General features: G+C 50.4%; 1 protein-coding gene across 1 annotated transcript in view; it reads left to right on the plus strand.

The window, feature by feature from the left end:
- Window positions 1–16119, plus strand: part of Myo15a (myosin XVA) — a 59445-nt gene that overhangs the window by 32512 nt on the left and 10814 nt on the right. Inside the window, exons 42-61 of the mRNA XM_087203918.1 lie at window positions 804–925; window positions 1154–1213; window positions 1656–1731; window positions 2075–2190; window positions 2281–2399; window positions 3227–3368; window positions 3695–3806; window positions 3900–3974; window positions 4543–4721; window positions 5342–5457; window positions 5713–5785; window positions 6044–6116; window positions 6364–6437; window positions 6678–6760; window positions 7977–8107; window positions 9218–9312; window positions 9551–9628; window positions 10494–10590; window positions 13823–13983; window positions 14541–14674. Of these exons, the coding sequence (XP_087060044.1) occupies window positions 804–925; window positions 1154–1213; window positions 1656–1731; window positions 2075–2190; window positions 2281–2399; window positions 3227–3368; window positions 3695–3806; window positions 3900–3974; window positions 4543–4721; window positions 5342–5457; window positions 5713–5785; window positions 6044–6116; window positions 6364–6437; window positions 6678–6760; window positions 7977–8107; window positions 9218–9312; window positions 9551–9628; window positions 10494–10590; window positions 13823–13983; window positions 14541–14674 (2116 nt within the window). The remainder of the gene's footprint in view (window positions 1–803; window positions 926–1153; window positions 1214–1655; window positions 1732–2074; window positions 2191–2280; window positions 2400–3226; window positions 3369–3694; window positions 3807–3899; window positions 3975–4542; window positions 4722–5341; window positions 5458–5712; window positions 5786–6043; window positions 6117–6363; window positions 6438–6677; window positions 6761–7976; window positions 8108–9217; window positions 9313–9550; window positions 9629–10493; window positions 10591–13822; window positions 13984–14540; window positions 14675–16119) is intronic.

Consider the following 16119-nt stretch of genomic DNA (forward strand, 5'->3'; position numbering starts at 1 on the left):
AGCAGTCACAGTGATCTTAAAATATAAAAGTCAGTTCACATGCCTCTGGCAAAAAAACCTCCAGTGGCTTCTATGATGAACTCCAAATTCTCCACTGTGGTCTTTGAGATCTTCCTGCATGATCTTTCTGCCCATCTCCCCATCCTTATCTCTCACCATTCTTTTTTTGGTACCGGGGATTGAACTCAGGACCTTGCGCTTTCGAGGCAGACGGGATCAGTGGCAGCAGCGGTGGCGGCACCACTGAGCTAAATCCCCGGCACTCCTCCCACCATTCTTTGGGCATGGTCTATCGCTGGACTGCACCAAGCCCTCTCCTGCTTCAGGGACTTTGCACTTGTTCGTTCTGCCTAAATGCTCTTCTCCACCATCTCTGAATGCCTGGTTCCTTCTCATTATTCAGGTCTCAGCTCAAATGTCATCTTTTCAGAGAGATTTGCTGATACCACCTGCTCTGAAGAACCCTCCCAAACCAGCTCCCCTGTTGACCCTTTCCTGCATCACCCCACTGTACTTCTGCCCCTGCTCCTATCACTAAGAGCCTTGTTTCTGAATGGTCTGTTCCACCTGCACCTGCCATGAGACTTTAAAGTCAAGAGCAGGGCCCCTGTCTATCTTGTTGACTGAGGTATAGGCGTCCTCTATACAGTACCTGTAGAACAGAGGCCTGGGTTGTATGAGTGTACCCACCTGTGCAAATGTCTAGGAACTCATGGTTCCTCCCCAGTCCCCCTCCCTCCCACCCCTCCCACTTGGTCTTGAGAGGTGCTACATAACGCCTCACTCCCCTCTGCTCTCTCCAGCACTGGCTTCAAGATCACTGGAGCCCCCTGAGGAACCCGTGCAGACCCAGCTGCATCGCCTCATCAACCCCAACTTTTACAGCTACCAGAATGCCCCCTGGCGGATCTTCCTTCGCAAAGAGGTGCCTGGCAAGCCCAGGCCAGAGTCAGGGGAAGGGCTACATTGAGATGAAATGTGTGGAGAGTTGGGGTGCTGGCCCGGGAGAATGGGGTGGGTGGGGCTAGAGCTAGGGGCAGTGCTAAAGCCCAGGAGGGACTGGTGAGGAGCTGGGCTTCTTCTGAGGAGCAGGGTGGTGCGAAGCAAGGTGAAGGAGCAGTCCAAAGATACCCACTGAAGACCTGTCTCACAGGTGTTTTACCCCAAGGACAACTACAGCCACCCTGTGCAGCTAGACCTCCTGTTCCGGCAGGTGAGACTTCTCTTCCCTTTCTGCTTCACTGTACTCATAGGGCAATGGGACCACAGACTACAAATTCTGCTTCACATTGTGGCATGTGGGGTCTTTGAGGTTGGGAAAACCTTCTGCAGAACCCCCCACTTCCATGGACAAGGTCAGTGAGCCCACAGTTCAATCTAACCAGAGTCATAGTCTGTCTGAACTAGGCAGGGCCCAGAGGTCAAATCCAAGCCCCAATGAACAGATAAGGAAACTGGGGCCTGGGAAAGGCAGAAGGACTTTCAAAGGTGAGAAGAGAGAGGACCCCTTTGACGTGGAATCTGATTTCAGACGAGGATCCAGTTTACGTATGATGCCACTGCTGCAAAATGGGATGCACCATTCCTATGCACCCCAAAACAGTCCAGCCCGGTTCCTAGCTGGGGGAGTCCCACATCATGGCCTGTTTCTGTAGATCCTGCACGACACACTGTCAGAAGCCTGCCTGCGCATCTCCCAGGATGAGAGGCTCAGGATGAAGGCCCTCTTCGGTATGGTGAGGGTGGGTAGCGGTGTTGGTGGGGTAGCCACCTGGAGCCATGGCCAGCCCTTTCCCAGAGGGAGGCTTGTGCAGACAAGCCCAGCCACCTACCTCCCAGGTGTGCACCTCCTTGCTTGGCTCTGGCCCTTACATGGCCAGGCTGCATGGATGAAGTCAGGAGTTCCTGACATGCAGTGTGGTCCCGGCTCTTGTTCATCTCTGGCTTTCTGTCTCCCAGTATGGATACTGGGCAGATACTCTCCTGATGGGTGTCAGCCTCTCTCCCTGAGCTTTCAGATATGAGCTGGCAGGGGAGGGAGAGGGAGTGCTGACCAGATGAGGACCTCTCTTAGCCCAGAACCAGCTGGATACGCAGCAGCCTCTGATAACAGAGAGAGTGAAGCGGGCTGTGGTCGACACCGCCCGAGACAGCTGGGAGGTCTACTTCTCTCGCCTCTTCCCTGCCACGGTGGGAACCCCTGCTTGCCCCCTCCCAGCTGTCCAGCACATTCAGGGTTGAGGGTAGAAGGCCCTCACGTGCCCCTCATCCTCACCCCAGGGCAGCGTGGGAACTGGTGTGCAGATCCTAGCTGTATCCCACACAGGCATCAAACTCCTGCGCATGGTCAAGAGCAACCAGGAGGTCAGCGGACAGCTGCACATCCTTCGTGCATACAGGTGATGGGCAGGCAGGTGGAAGTGTGGCTGGCTAGAGACTAGGGCACAAACTAGCTTCAGCATTGCCTCATTCTCTCCAGACCTGCTCACCTGTGATGTACTAAGCTCTAAATATGTCCATTTTAGCTTGGCTTCTTCTTCTTCTTTTTTTTTTTTTATGGTACCAGGGATCGAACTCAGGTCCTTGAGCTTGTGGAGCAGGCAGCGGAACCACTGAGCTAAATCCCCAGCCAATATGTCCATTTTAGGACTTGGAAAACTGAGGCTCAGAAAGAAGTTGCTTGTCATAAGTCACACAGGAAGGAAGTAGTTCAGCTAGGGGACCACTACCCTGTCCTGCCATTCAGACCACACACCAGACCTTCCGGCCCTCCAAAGCTCACTATGTAGTGGGATGACTGGGCTGTAAGCATCCAAGACCTGAGGCAGCTGGAAAGGGAAGTAGTGCCCTGGCTGTGAGACTTTACTGAGCGCTCAGACTCCCTTTCTTGTGAGAAATCCCTTTTGTGCTTTCTACCATGAGATCAGGAAGAGCCTTGATAATTGTTTGGGTGAAACCTCCTTGCTTTGAAAGATGGAGAGAGATCTGTGTGGGCAAAGGGGCAAGGGATGGGGAGAGGCTGAAGTTAAAAGGGTGATTGGAGATGAGCAGAAGTTGCAGAAGAGTCATAGAGGGGAGGAAGGAGGTCCCTTGGGTCCCCTGGGAACTAGTATGGGGCTGGGCTTCAGGGATGGGACAGGGCAGAAACAGAATGAAGAGCAGAGGTCAGCGAGAACATTCCTCTGGCCATGGGATCCAACCCTCATGCCATCTTCCCATCCTCCAGCTTTGCAGACATCTTGTTTGTGACCGTGCCCTCGCAGAACATGCTGGAGTTCAACCTGGCCAGCGAGAAGGTCATCCTCTTCTCAGCCCGAGCTCGCCAGGTCAAGAGCCTGGTGGACGACTTCATTCTGGAGCTGAAGAAGGTCAGGATCTTCCCACAGATGCCCCTCACTGCCCAGAATGGAAGGGCCTAAAACAAGGCTCTCCCACCCTGGATTGATTCAAGTCACACCTGTTTAGGAAGTGTGAATGCCTGTGTGTGCGCCAGAGCCTGTCTATAGGCTTCTGTACGCCTCAGGCCTTTGCATAGGTTGTGCCTTCTACCTGGAATGCCCTTCCTACTTCTCACCTAGGGAGTGCTCCCTTCTCTGATGTGATGGGGAGAGTGGGAGGAGCCAGGGAGGAGGGCTGAACCTCTGAGAAGAGGGTGAGGGGAAACATCTCCTTACCCTGTCCCTGGCTGACCCAGGACTCTGACTACGTGGTCGCTGTGAGGAACTTCCTGCCTGAGGACCCAGCACTGCTGTCCTTCCACAAGGGTGACATCATTCACCTGCAGCCTCTGCAGCCACCTCGAGTGGGTCAGCACCATGGAGTGGGGCAGCTATGTGTTGAGTGGTAGGAGGAGGGGGACAGGGCCTCCCTGGCAGATGCTGACATGAGCCAGTCCACAGGATACAGTGCCGGCTGTGTGGTCCGCAAGAAGGTGGTATACCTAGAGGAGCTGCAGCGCAGAGGCCCTGACTTTGGTGGGTAACCCAAGGAGGCCTCCAAACCTGGAACTCTAAATAGGGCTGACCCTAGTGTCATGCACTCACACTGCACATGCATGAAGAGGGCTTCTTGGTGCTCCAAAGCAATTTCCCCTGGCTGGGTCATGTAAGGTCCATGGCAGGCCTGGCAATGTCGGGTGGTAGCCATACAGCCCAACCCTCTGCCTGCAGGTGTGGCTGAGGGGTGTCTGTGGTGGGCCTTAGTGTTTTCATGTTTATGGCTTAGGCCCTCTCTGTGTCTCTGCATGCTCTGAGAGTTCTCAAGGGCTGCTTTGCCCATCTGCTCCATCTCCCACGATGGTCCAGTGTCCCAACCTCTTCCTTTACCTGAGCCTTTGTTTACTCATTGGTAAAGTGGCTGGATAAGGGTTGGAGGTATAGCTTAGCAGTATAGTGCTCATGTGGCATGGCCAATAGCATGTCCTCCCTTACAGAGCTCAGGGGAGAAGGAGGCCTCAAGGAAGTACCCGAATGTCCCCGAAGTACCCCCTTTATCCCAAGGAAAAACTTTCCATTTAGGCTCAACCTGTTTCCTGCCTGCTAGGCTGGCGATTCGGGACTGTCCATGGGCGCGTGGGCCGCTTCCCTTCTGAGCTAGTGCAGCCTGCCGCTGCCCCTGACTTCCTGCAGCTACCAGCTGAGCCGAGCCGGGGCCGGGCTGCCGCTGTGGCTGCTGCTGTGGCCTCTACAGCTGCTGCACAGGAAGTGGGCCGAAGGAGAGAGGTGAGACCAGTAGCAGGGTCAGGTCACAAGGGATAAGGAGGGGCAGCCTGACTGAAGTAGCAGAAGCGATTAGGTCACCCAAAAGCATAGCCAGTCCGGGAACAGGGACAGCCAGATGTGTGACCCACAGGATGTGACCAGAGGTGATTGGAGGTGTGTCCAAATGAGGTAAGGGAAGGTGAAGTCAGTTGATTGCAAACAGAGCAAAGGAGCAAGATCAGCCTGGGCCAGTCAGTGGGTGAAGTCAACCTGGAGTGGGACTGGGCCAGGTGAGTGGGGCAGGGCAGGCTTGTGGAGTGGAGCTATCAAGGGGTGGAATCAAGGCAAATTTTGGAGCAAGAGGTGGTGTCAGCCTTGGCAAAACAGCCACCCCCATGGAGGGGCTGGCCTGGTGGAGGTATGGCTTAGAGGGGCAGAAGGCAGACTCGGGTGGAATGTGGTAGGTGTGGCAGGCTTGAAGGGGTGAGGCCAACTGGACACTGGTGGTCCAGATGCCAGTGGTCTCCGTGGGTGGGCAGCTAGAGTCTGGGATCAGTGAGGATTTGCCTTCAGTCATCTTGGACTGGAAGGCAAGGCAGGATGTGGCCACACAGGCCTTCCTAGCTCCCCTTTTCATGCAGGGTCCCCCAGTCAGGGCCCATTCTGCTGACCATGGAGAGGATACCCTGGAATTTTCACCATACACAATGCTTGAGTTTGCCCAGAAGTATTTCCGAGATCCTCAGAGGTGGCTCCAGTGAGTAGTGGTCCCATCCCTCTTCCCCACACCAAGGAAGGCTCTTCCGGGTGTCTCATGGCTGTCCAAGCTGCAGGTGGGATGGGTGGGCTGAGAGAACACCCAGGAGTGAGGCCTGCTCAGCCTCAGCCTCTGAGTGCCTTCCTGCCAGGTAGACTGACTTAGCAGATGGGTCAAGAACATTCCTACTTGAGGAAAGATGTTGCTAATGGCAGGGAGGCAAGACTGGTCAGTAGCACTCCCTTCCTGTTGCAGGGATGGCCTCAGGCCGAAATGCAAGGAGGGCCGAGAGTCCAGAACCTTGGAGGACATGATTTGCTTCACCAAGGTCTTCAGTCCTGGGCCTCAGTTCCTCCATCTGTAAAGTGGTGATGCAAGCACCCCTCCCCCACCCTGGGATAAACAACCTTGACCTTAGTGAGACTCTCCAGCTCCTGCACCTCGGGGGCCAGGATTCCTCCCAGGAGCAGCATCTATCCCCAGTGGCAGGCCTGGCCCCCCTTTTGTGATGTGGGCCTAGTAGTATAATGTGACCCTCTTCTATTTTAAGTATCCCTTGTAACACAGCTGCTTCCTTCTCTCACAGACCCCAGTCCACGAATCCCTTATTGAGCTCAGTGACAGCAGCCTCAACAGGATGGCCACAGACATGTTCCTAGGTATGAGGGTGGGGCTGCAGCTACCACCCCATGAGATGCCACACTGTGTGATTTCTGCTTGTCACCATTCCTCTCTGGTCCTCAGATTCTTTCCCTTTCCCAACCCAGACTTGGAACGCCTTGAAGAAAATAGAAGCCCCCAGCTGCCTATGGCCATGGCCTCCTGGGGAGGGGTTTGATCCTGGGTCCCTTGAGGGATATGATGCTGGGATTTGGTTGGCTTGAGCAGGGTAGATCTTTCCTACAGCTGTGATGAGGTTCATGGGGGATGCCCCACTGAAGGGCCAGAGTGAACGGGACATGCTCTGCACCCTCCTGAAGGTCAGTCTAGGCAACTATGCTGAGGTTGCCTTTGCTGCTCTGTGTTTCTATTTTCCTGTCAACCAGTTGCAGGACATTAGTGTAGAAAGCTATTACATGGCCCAAAGAGGAATGCATCCTACTGGGGTGGGGTGGGGGCACCAGGCCTACCTCTAAGTGTCTAGGCTGCTCTTCTGTACCTGGTATGTTGAATGACTCCTGGCATGTCCTTGGAATGTGACCTGGCCTGCCTTCTTTCAGCTTTGTGAGGACCATGAGGTCATGCGAGATGAGTGTTACTGCCAAATTGTGAAGCAGATCACAGACAATACCAGCTCCAAGAAGTGAGTCACCTGGACTTCCTCCCAATCCCCCACCATGTCCAGGCTCCAGGAGTGGCCAGTTCAGCTCCCTGCCTCCCCAGACCTATCCCCTCTCAAATTCCCTCCCCTATCTTCTTCTTCATCCACACGTTTTTGGAATTATTTGGTCTGAGACATACCATTTCTGCTCTCTGGTCTTGTTTCCTCATCTATAAAATGGCAATGATAATGTGTAGGTCCAGATTCTTAGATGCAAATGACAGAAACCCAGATCAACTTATTTAACCAAAAGAAGAAACTTACTGGTTCGGGTAGCTAAAATATCATTGAGTGTATGACTTCATGTATTGCTGGATCTAGGTGTCATTAGGAAGCAAGCTTTCTTCATTTCTTGGCTCTGCTTCTATGTGGATATCATTCACAAGTAACCTCTCTCATAGATTAACAAAGTGACAGGGTTGGGGAGACATTTCCTCAATACAGCAATCCAAGAGAAAGTGAAACTGATCCAGTATTTGCTACAGAAACTCCCAAATCCAGCTTTATTTTCTGGAGTTGGTCACACACTCATCCTTGAACAGACCACACTTGCTGGAATGTACAAAGTGTTGACTGGTTAGATCTGGGTCTAACCTCTAATTGTCCGGTTCTGCATCATATGTCCATTCCTAAGCCAGTGACTGTGGCCAGGAGTTGGGGTAGGGGGGCTGCAATGTTCTAATTGGGCAGACCTGATTCCCATGCCTATCTTCAGACTACAGGAATTAGAGAGGAATGGGTGTTTGTGAAAAGAAACCCAAGTAGTCTCCTCAGATACCAGAGGTGCCCACAGTTGAAACTTCCACAGCCAGGGCAGTATGAAGATGAATTACTGGGTTTTGCTCATACAGAGCCAATACACTGTAAGTGTGTATCCTGCTTTTGCACAGCCTGCCTGTCCCCAGGACTTACTGCCACTACCTCTGCATAGCCCCAGCAGGTTCTGTCTTGCCCAGAGAGATCCACTACACAGAAAAGTCTTTGGTGCCTCATCCTATTCCTTCCTGTCTCCACCTGACTTCCCAGGCAGAATGTGCTTTTGCATGGCCTCAGGATCCATTTGCCCTGCACTTACTATCCAGGAGGCATGTCCTCAGAGAACAGGTGCTGCCTCAGATCTAAGCTACCAGCTCAAGTTCCTGGTATACACCATGGTTCTGTGACCACCTGTGATGAGGCCCTGTGTGTGTCCTTGCAGAGACAGCTGCCAGCGAGGCTGGAGACTGCTGTACATCATGGCTGCCTACCACAGCTGCTCTGAGGTCCTCTACCCACACCTCATGCGCTTTCTCCAGCATGTGAGCAGGACCCCAGGCCTGCCCTTCCAGGGTGAGGAGCCCATGAATGGGGACCTAAAGCTGCACATATCTTGGGTGGGGACAGGGCAGGAAGCTGGTGAGAAGGAAACCCAAAGGCCCTGGCCCTTTGAAGGTGCTGGACAATGTTAACTTTCTCAGCAAACATTCATGGAATTCTCAAAGAGGTTGGTATGGTGGGTTACCTGATGTCATGATGGGGTGGTCAGGGAATGCTTCCTGGAGGAGATACTGCCCTAGATGGTGAGCTCATAGGAAGAATTCCCAGGTAGACTGGGTGGGTGGAGCAAAGGGCTAAAGGTGGGAGTATGTGACACATGGGAGAGGCAGAGAAGAAGATGGGCAAGAAGCCACTGTGCTGCTGGGACTCAAAAAGGGTCTTCAGTGGGCCCACAGTTGGTGCCAAGGTCTGGTCTCTCCTCTTCCCCTTCCAGTACGGGGCAAGAGACCAGTTCTCAGTTTTATTTCCATAGCAACCCAAGGGCCCCCCTAAGAAAGAGGCCAGGGCTCCTCTAGTCACCCTATAGTGATGGCATCCAGGGAGATGGGGAAACTTGCTCTTCCTGCCTCTGAATCTTTCTCTCTCTGGTTCAATTAAAAATATTCCCCGATCCAGAGATAAACAGACCCCGCTCCCCAGGGAAGGGTTCCCAGATGTGAGGAGGCAGCAGAATGTGCCCCCAGAACTCTTGACCCCTCCCCAGAGCAGAATGAGGGCACTGCTGAGCCCAGAGATTTACAGCCTGATGGAGGGGTTTTGGGGTATCTGGAGAGGCAGGGTAATTGGCAAGGTGCCCAGCTGGCAGAGGCAGAGAGCCTTACCCTAGCCACAGAGCCTTTTGGAGATGAGTTGCCCACTCACCACCTCAGGGTCACAGCTGTTTCCATACAGCCAAGGGCAAGACAAAAGGCTGTGACCACTTAGATATTGTTCCAATCCAGCTCTTGACCTTGGGGAAATCACTGCCCCTTGCTGAGCTCAGATTCCTCCACTATCAAATGGGGGAAGGAAATGCCTGCCCTATAGCTTTCGGAGAGAGTACAGAGGGGTCATGGCTGGGGGCAAGAAGAGCCCCTTGAGCACTGCCAACCTTGGGCAAGGTCTTGACTCCTGCCCCTGCAGGGATTGCTAAGGCCTGTGAGCAGAACCTGAAGAAGACCTTGCGCTTCGGGGGACGTCTAGAGCTCCCTAGCAGCATGGAGTTCAGGGCCATGTTGGTGAGCTGGTGTGGGGCTGGGGGGTGAGATGAGCAGGAGATATGAGCCTGCTCGGAGACCCCAGTGTTGGGTGCATATGTGCTGCTCAGGGTTTGCAGATGGGCCCTGCTAGAGGCACAAGGGTTCCTACACATATGTGCCCAGGACCCCTTAGCTGGGGGCCTCCCATGGCAAGGGACAACAGCTGTCTCAGATCACAGCACCCAGCTTCTCTTCCCTCTCTTGCTTCATCCCCCAGGCAGGTCGCAGTTCCAAGAGGCAGCTTTTCCTTCTTCCTGGAGGCCTTGAACGCCATCTAAAAATCAAAACATGCACTGTGAGTAAGGGGATGCCCCTAGCAGGCAGGCACTGGAAGGGCAGGGACACCCCAGTCTTTGGGGTCAATGTTGTGTGAGTCCCTAAGGTGCTGAGTCCCTCAGAGGCTTTCCCGAGTCCCACAAGGCAAGACATACATTTGACCCTCCATATCCACAGGTTCTGCACCAGCAGATTGAAAATATTTGAAAAGCAAAAAGTTACATCTGAGCTGGGCATGGTGGCACATGCCTGTAATCCCAGCAGTCAGGAGGCTGAGGCAGGAGGATTGCTATGGGTTTGAGGCCAGGCTAAACTATATAGTGAGTTAAAGGCAAGCCTGGACTACACAGAGAGACCCTGTTTCAAAAAAACTAAAAAAAGAAGTTACATCTGAACATGTATCAATTTCTTATCATATTCCCTAAATGATACATTAAAACAACTATTTACGTAGCAATGATCCTGTATTAGGTATCATAAGTCATTTAGAGATGATTTAAAGTATATAAGAGAATGTGCAAGGATAATATGCAATACTACACAATCTTAGATGAGGGACTTGAGGGTCCTTGGATTGGTGTCTGAAGGGGTCCTGAACCAGTCCCCCAAGGATACTGAGGAGTGGCTATATTTCTCAGAAGAGCAAGCTAAACCTCATATGAATTGCAAATAGGGACAAAGGCAGAATTTGAACCTAAGGCTCAGACTCCAGAAGCTGTGTTCGCTCTCTGAATAAGGAAGATTCTCTGAGGCCTCAGAGGATCATGCACCTCTGTAAAGAGAGGCTGAGGAACTCTACATTCAGCTCCTGGGGCCTGGGTGGAGCCTGTGGGACAGAGGTCAGGCCCAGCTGGCATAGCCTTGTCCTTCCTGCCCCACCCCAGGTGGCCCTGGATGTGGTGGAGGAGATCTGTGCTGAGATGGCTCTGACTCGCCCAGAGGCGTTCGATGAGTATGTGATCTTCCTTGTCACCAACCGAGGTGAGTGGCTGAGAGGACTGTGTGATAGGCTCCTTCCCACTGCCAGGATGTGGCAACACAGAGCCCTCATCCAGCTTTAAGGGCCCAGATCAAGGGCCACTTCCTCCAGGAAGCTCCTTGCCCCTCTGTGGAAGAATCTCTGTGTGTACAAAGCACCCTCAGCCTTTCATCTGTCCTCCTCTGCTTTGTTCTCTATTTGTTTGTCTGCCCTTCCAGACTGAGTTCATGGAGGGCAGGGCCCTCTGATTTCTCCTTTTGCCCTTTGGGCCCTCTCCTCAAGGAGCTTACCTCCTAGAATTCTCCTATTAACTGACCCAGAGTCCTGGAACCCAAAGGTGCCATAAATGCCTGCCATTCCATAATCGTGGCCAAGGAGCCCCCTCCCACAGTCTCACTAGGCCTTCTCTCAAGGGCTTCTGGGACTCTGGGGGCCTTATGCAGCCCTAGGCCCCTCTGTCTGGGTGTACATCCACTCTAGACCATGGTTTGCCTTCTTCTACCAGTCTGTCAGTTCCAACAACCTCCAGCTGACCCTCCCTGCTGATGCCTCAGCCCTGTCCCACATGTTCCTGAACCTGCCTGCCCAAGTCCAGCAAAGATGCAAGGGGAGGAGATGGTAGGGAACAGGATGGGCCTAATAACTGACATTTTTTAAGCAGACACTATATACCATGCATGGTTCAAAACATTTAATGCTACAAACTTTGTGTGTATGGTTCTAGCGATTGAATGTAGGCCCTTGTGTATATTAGGCAAGAGCTCTGCCACTGAGCTACAGCCCCAGCACCTAATGTTATAAACTCTTCATCCCCACAACCCTATAAAGTTGTCATTTACAAGTGAGGAAACTAAGGACCAGAGAGATGGTATTACTGGTATTACTGTGGCTGTTGTAACAAATTATCACAAACTCAGCAGCTACAATACAGATTTATTATATTACAGTTTTGAAAGTCAGAAGTCCTGAAATGAGAGTGTTGTCAGGGCTGTGTTCCTTTCTTCTGGAAGCCCTAGGCAGTGATGGCAAATCTTTTATTTTTTTATTTATTTTTTATATTTTGGTACTGGGGATCGAACTCGGGTCCTTGTGCTTGCACAGCAGGCAGCAAAACCACTGAGCTAAATCCCCGGCCCTAATCTTTTAGAGCTTTCTACGTCCACTGTGGCACTCCTGCTATAGGTTCACCACCACTGCCCTAGAGGATCATCCGTTTCCTTGCCGTTTCCAGCTTCTAGAGGTTGCCAAGTTCCTTGGCCCACTGACAAGGAACTCTCTATATCTCTCTATATCCAAAGCCAAAGGGGTAAAGTCTTTGAATTCTTCTCTTTCCTGGCTCCCAACCTCTATTTCCATCCTCCTACTCCTTTGACTCTGTCTCCTGCCTCCCTCTGAGAAGAAGCAGCCTATGCTTAGATTGGGCTGAGATAAACCAGGATAATCTCCCCTTCTCAAGATCTTTAATGAAATCTGCAAAGTCACTTTTTCCATGAAGGTGGCATATTCACAAGTCCTGGGGGTTAGGACTGTATATCTTTGGAGGGGAAATTATCAGCTCACCATAGAAACTAAATGACTTATTCAAGGTCACACAGTGGAGATCTGAACCCCAATAGTCCGGCCTTCTGATGCTGAACTCTTAAAATTATGCCAAACCTCCTTCTTTGGTCAAACAAATGTCAGTGCAAGAAAGAAAATTTTTTTTAAAAAAGAAAAAATTTTTCACCTCTCTCTAAGGCTTAACTTTCCCACTTCCACCTGCACCAGGTGCCTATCTGCTATTGAAGGGGTCTGCCAAAAGACATCCACTGGAGCTATGGGATAAAACCTGCTGGGCTTCTCTTCATCTCCAGTGCCTCTGGAAAGGGGCTAGACTTTCTCTGGGAATAACCTAGGGTATCTTCCCAGGCCCAGGCAGGCCACCCTCAAAGGTTCTTAGGGAGCCTTCTATGGCAGAAAAGGAATGTCACCTGTACCTTTGAAAGGATTTACATTTCAGTGAAACACAAAGCACCCTGTTGCATAAATATGCTCCCTTTTTTTAAACATTACTGGGGATTGAGCTCAAGGCCACTGTACTAAGCTACATCCCCTACTCTTTCTATTTTTTTATTTTTGTACCAGGGATCGAACTCGAGTCCTTGCGCTTATGCAGCAGGTGGCAAAACCACTGAGCTAAATCCCTGGCCCCCTCTTTTTTTTTTTTTGTATTAAATTATTTTATTGGTACATTGTAGGTATACAACACAATTACATTTCTCATTGGGAATTGTACCTTTATATAATGCATCTTGGTTCTTATTTTTTCCCCATTCCTAGCCCTCCCTTCACGCCCTCCACCCTTCCCTATTTACAAAGACTTTATTTCCATTTTTTCCATTTCTCATCATTTTTTCCTTTCCCTTCTTTCCTTTCCCCTGGCCCTCCCACTACCCCTACCCCTTTGGACCTTTTACTCCTATTTTACATTATCGATTATTCATTCTAATAATTGGTACATTTTAGGTATACAATATAATGACATTCATCATTGGAAATTTGCACCTTTACATAGTCTCTCTTGGTTCTTATTTTTCACCCTTGCCCAGCCCTCCCTTCAACCCCTCCAGTCCTCCCTATTTACAAAGATTCTGTTCCTTTTTTTCCATTTTCTCATATTAATCCCATTCCCTTCTATCCTTTCCCCTAGCCCTCCCACTTCCTTCCCCTTTGCCCCTTTTCTTCCTATTTCACATGACCTATTATACATTTAGTCCTTATTTACACTTTCAGTTTCTCACACCAGAGAAACTATTTGGTATTTACACATGTGTGTCCTATTTATTTCACTTAAGAGTATTGCCTCAATGTGCATCCACTTAGCTATAAATGTCTCTAATTTCTCATTTTTTATGGCTGAGTAGTACTCCATTTTATAAAAAAACCACATTTTCTTTATCCAGTCTCCAGTTGATGGGCCCCCTCTTTTTATATTTTATTTTGAGACAGGGTCTCAATAAGATAAAAAGTTGCCCAGGCTGGGGTTGAACTTGCAATCCTCCTTCCTCACCTTCCCAGAATTCTAGGCTTACAGGGGTACATCCTCCCTTTTAATGAAGAAGGTGTATTCCAGAGTGGGAAGGCAGCTTCTTGGAAGTGACCTGTCATCTGGGTGGCAGGTTGGGGTCTGCATCCTTCCTCTGCACAGGTGCGTAAGTATCTCCCCACTCAGTGCTGGCTCCCCACTGTCTGCAGGCCAGCATGTGTGCCCACTCAGCCGCTGTGCCTACATCCTGGATGTGGCCTCAGAGATGGAGCAGGTAGATGGTGGCTACATGCTCTGGTTCCGGCGCATACTCTGGGATCAGCCCCTCAAATTTGAGAATGAATTGTATGTGACCATGCACTACAACCAGGTCAGTGCACGTGGTCCATCTGCTACTCTGGGATCTTGTGGGCTCCTGGGGGTCTGTGAGGTCAGTTGCCACAGTCTGTTTTTGTGGAATAGATACCAAAGCTTCAGCAATTCCATTCACAAAACACAGCCACTTAGCTTTTGTGGCCACATGATGTCCCTGTTGAAACTGGGTCCTGGTTCCAAGATACAGGGGAGGGGGATTTGTGGACTGCAAAAAACCTGATAAAAACCCTCAAGTCCTGCCCCAGATCTATGGATCAGAGTCTCAGAGGTGCATCCCTGCAGTTGTTAGGTCCTTATACATGCTAGGTAAGTGTTCTACCACTGAGCTGCAACCCTAGCTCTGATACTCTGTTTTTAAATAGCCCACACTCTTCATGTTACTATGGGGACCCTATTGTAGGCTTTGAGGCCACATCTCTCATAGCTCCCCTTCATATGCCTCTGTCATCACTCTCTGAAGCCCAGAAAAGTGATAGACCATCCTACCTCAGAAGTAGATAGGGTTGGATTCCTAAATGTCTAGCCCCTCACATGACTGACTGCTCCCTGCAGGTGCTGCCTGACTACCTGAAGGGCCTCTTCAGCAGTGTGCCAGCCAGCCGGCCCAGTGAGCAGCAGCTGCAGCAGGTGTCCAAGCTGGCCTCACTGCAGCACCGTGCCAGGGACCACCTCTACCTGCCCAGCATGTGAGCACCTGCCTGCCTGCTGCAGTGGGCAGGAGAGGGGAAGCAGCATTCCCACCCTCTCAGCCCAAACCACTGTCCTCAGAGCTGCCCACTGCCCATCCCAGCCTCCAGCCTCCCCCTCTGGCAGTGAGGGAGCTTCTGGGAAAGGGCTGCTTGATCTTGGGCCTGAAGTTCTCTAGTTCACTATGAGACTAGGACCTGGACTCCCTTCCATGACAAGTTGCTTCTGGCTAATTTTAATAGCTCAGATAAAATTTAATGATAATAGCTGAGGGCTTCCATTTAATGAAGATTTCAGGACACACATACCTTGTAGTCCAGGAAATACACATGGCTATGTAGAGTTAGCCACAAAACATTCACTGCAACACTGCTAATAGCAAAAGATTGGAAGCAACCTTAATATCCAACAACAGAGATTAAGCTGATGTTCTCAAAGATGCGATCAGTGCTCAGAGTATAAGTCAGTCATTCCCAAACTTCTGGCCTCAGGACTTTTACTCACTTGAAAATAGGGTCCCAAGGCTGGGGATGTAGCTCAGTGATAAGAGTGCTTACCTAGCATGCAGGAGGCCTTGGTTTCAATCCCTAACACCACACACACACACACACACACACACACACACACACACACACACAAAAGAAAAGAAAGGAAAGTAGGACCCTAAACTTGTGTTTATGTACTTTGTATCTATTGACATATTTACCCTATTCAAAATTAAAACTGAGAAAAATTAAAAACATAGATTTAAGCTAAACACAGTGTCACATGTTGACCTAGCTACTTGAGAGGCTGGGGCAAGAGGATCTCAAGTTCAAGGCCAGCCTGGAAACTTAGTGAGATCCTATATCTCAAAAACCAAAAAACTCCACAGATTTATTAATTTAAAAATAAGAACAATAGGGCTGGGGATGTAGCTCAGTGACACCCGCCTGCCTGGCAAGCGCAAGGTCTTGAGTTTGATCCCTGGTACTGAGAAAATAATAATAATAATAAACTAGCTCAGTGGTTTCGCCGCCTGCTGTGCAAGCGCAAGGACCTGAGTTCGATCCCCGGTACCAAAAAAATAAATAAATAAACAATAATAATAATAATAATGAACAACTTACTACATGTTTATATAAATAACATTTATGAAAAATAACTATTTAAAATCAGTGAAAAGAGTGGCACTGTTTCACACTTTGCAAAGCCTTTTCCTGTCTGACTTAATAGGAGAGAGCTGGATTTGTAGATCTGCTCACAGTCAGTTATCATCTCACTTGTCTTGCAGCCAGTCACGTAGCCTCAGGAAAAACCTCATGGTACAATTTCAAGAGAGAAATGGCCGGTGATTTAGCTCAGTGGTTCTGCCACCTGCCTCGAAAGTGTAAGGTCCTGAGTTTGATCCTGGGTACCAAAAAAAAAAAGAGTAGGGCCAGGGATTTAGCTCAGTGGTTTTGTC

Source organism: Heterocephalus glaber, unplaced genomic scaffold, assembly GCF_053883595.1.
Source record: "Heterocephalus glaber isolate CG9 unplaced genomic scaffold, H.glaber_assembly_v1.0 deba00001813, whole genome shotgun sequence".
Classification (NCBI taxonomy): Eukaryota; Metazoa; Chordata; class Mammalia; order Rodentia; family Bathyergidae; genus Heterocephalus; species Heterocephalus glaber.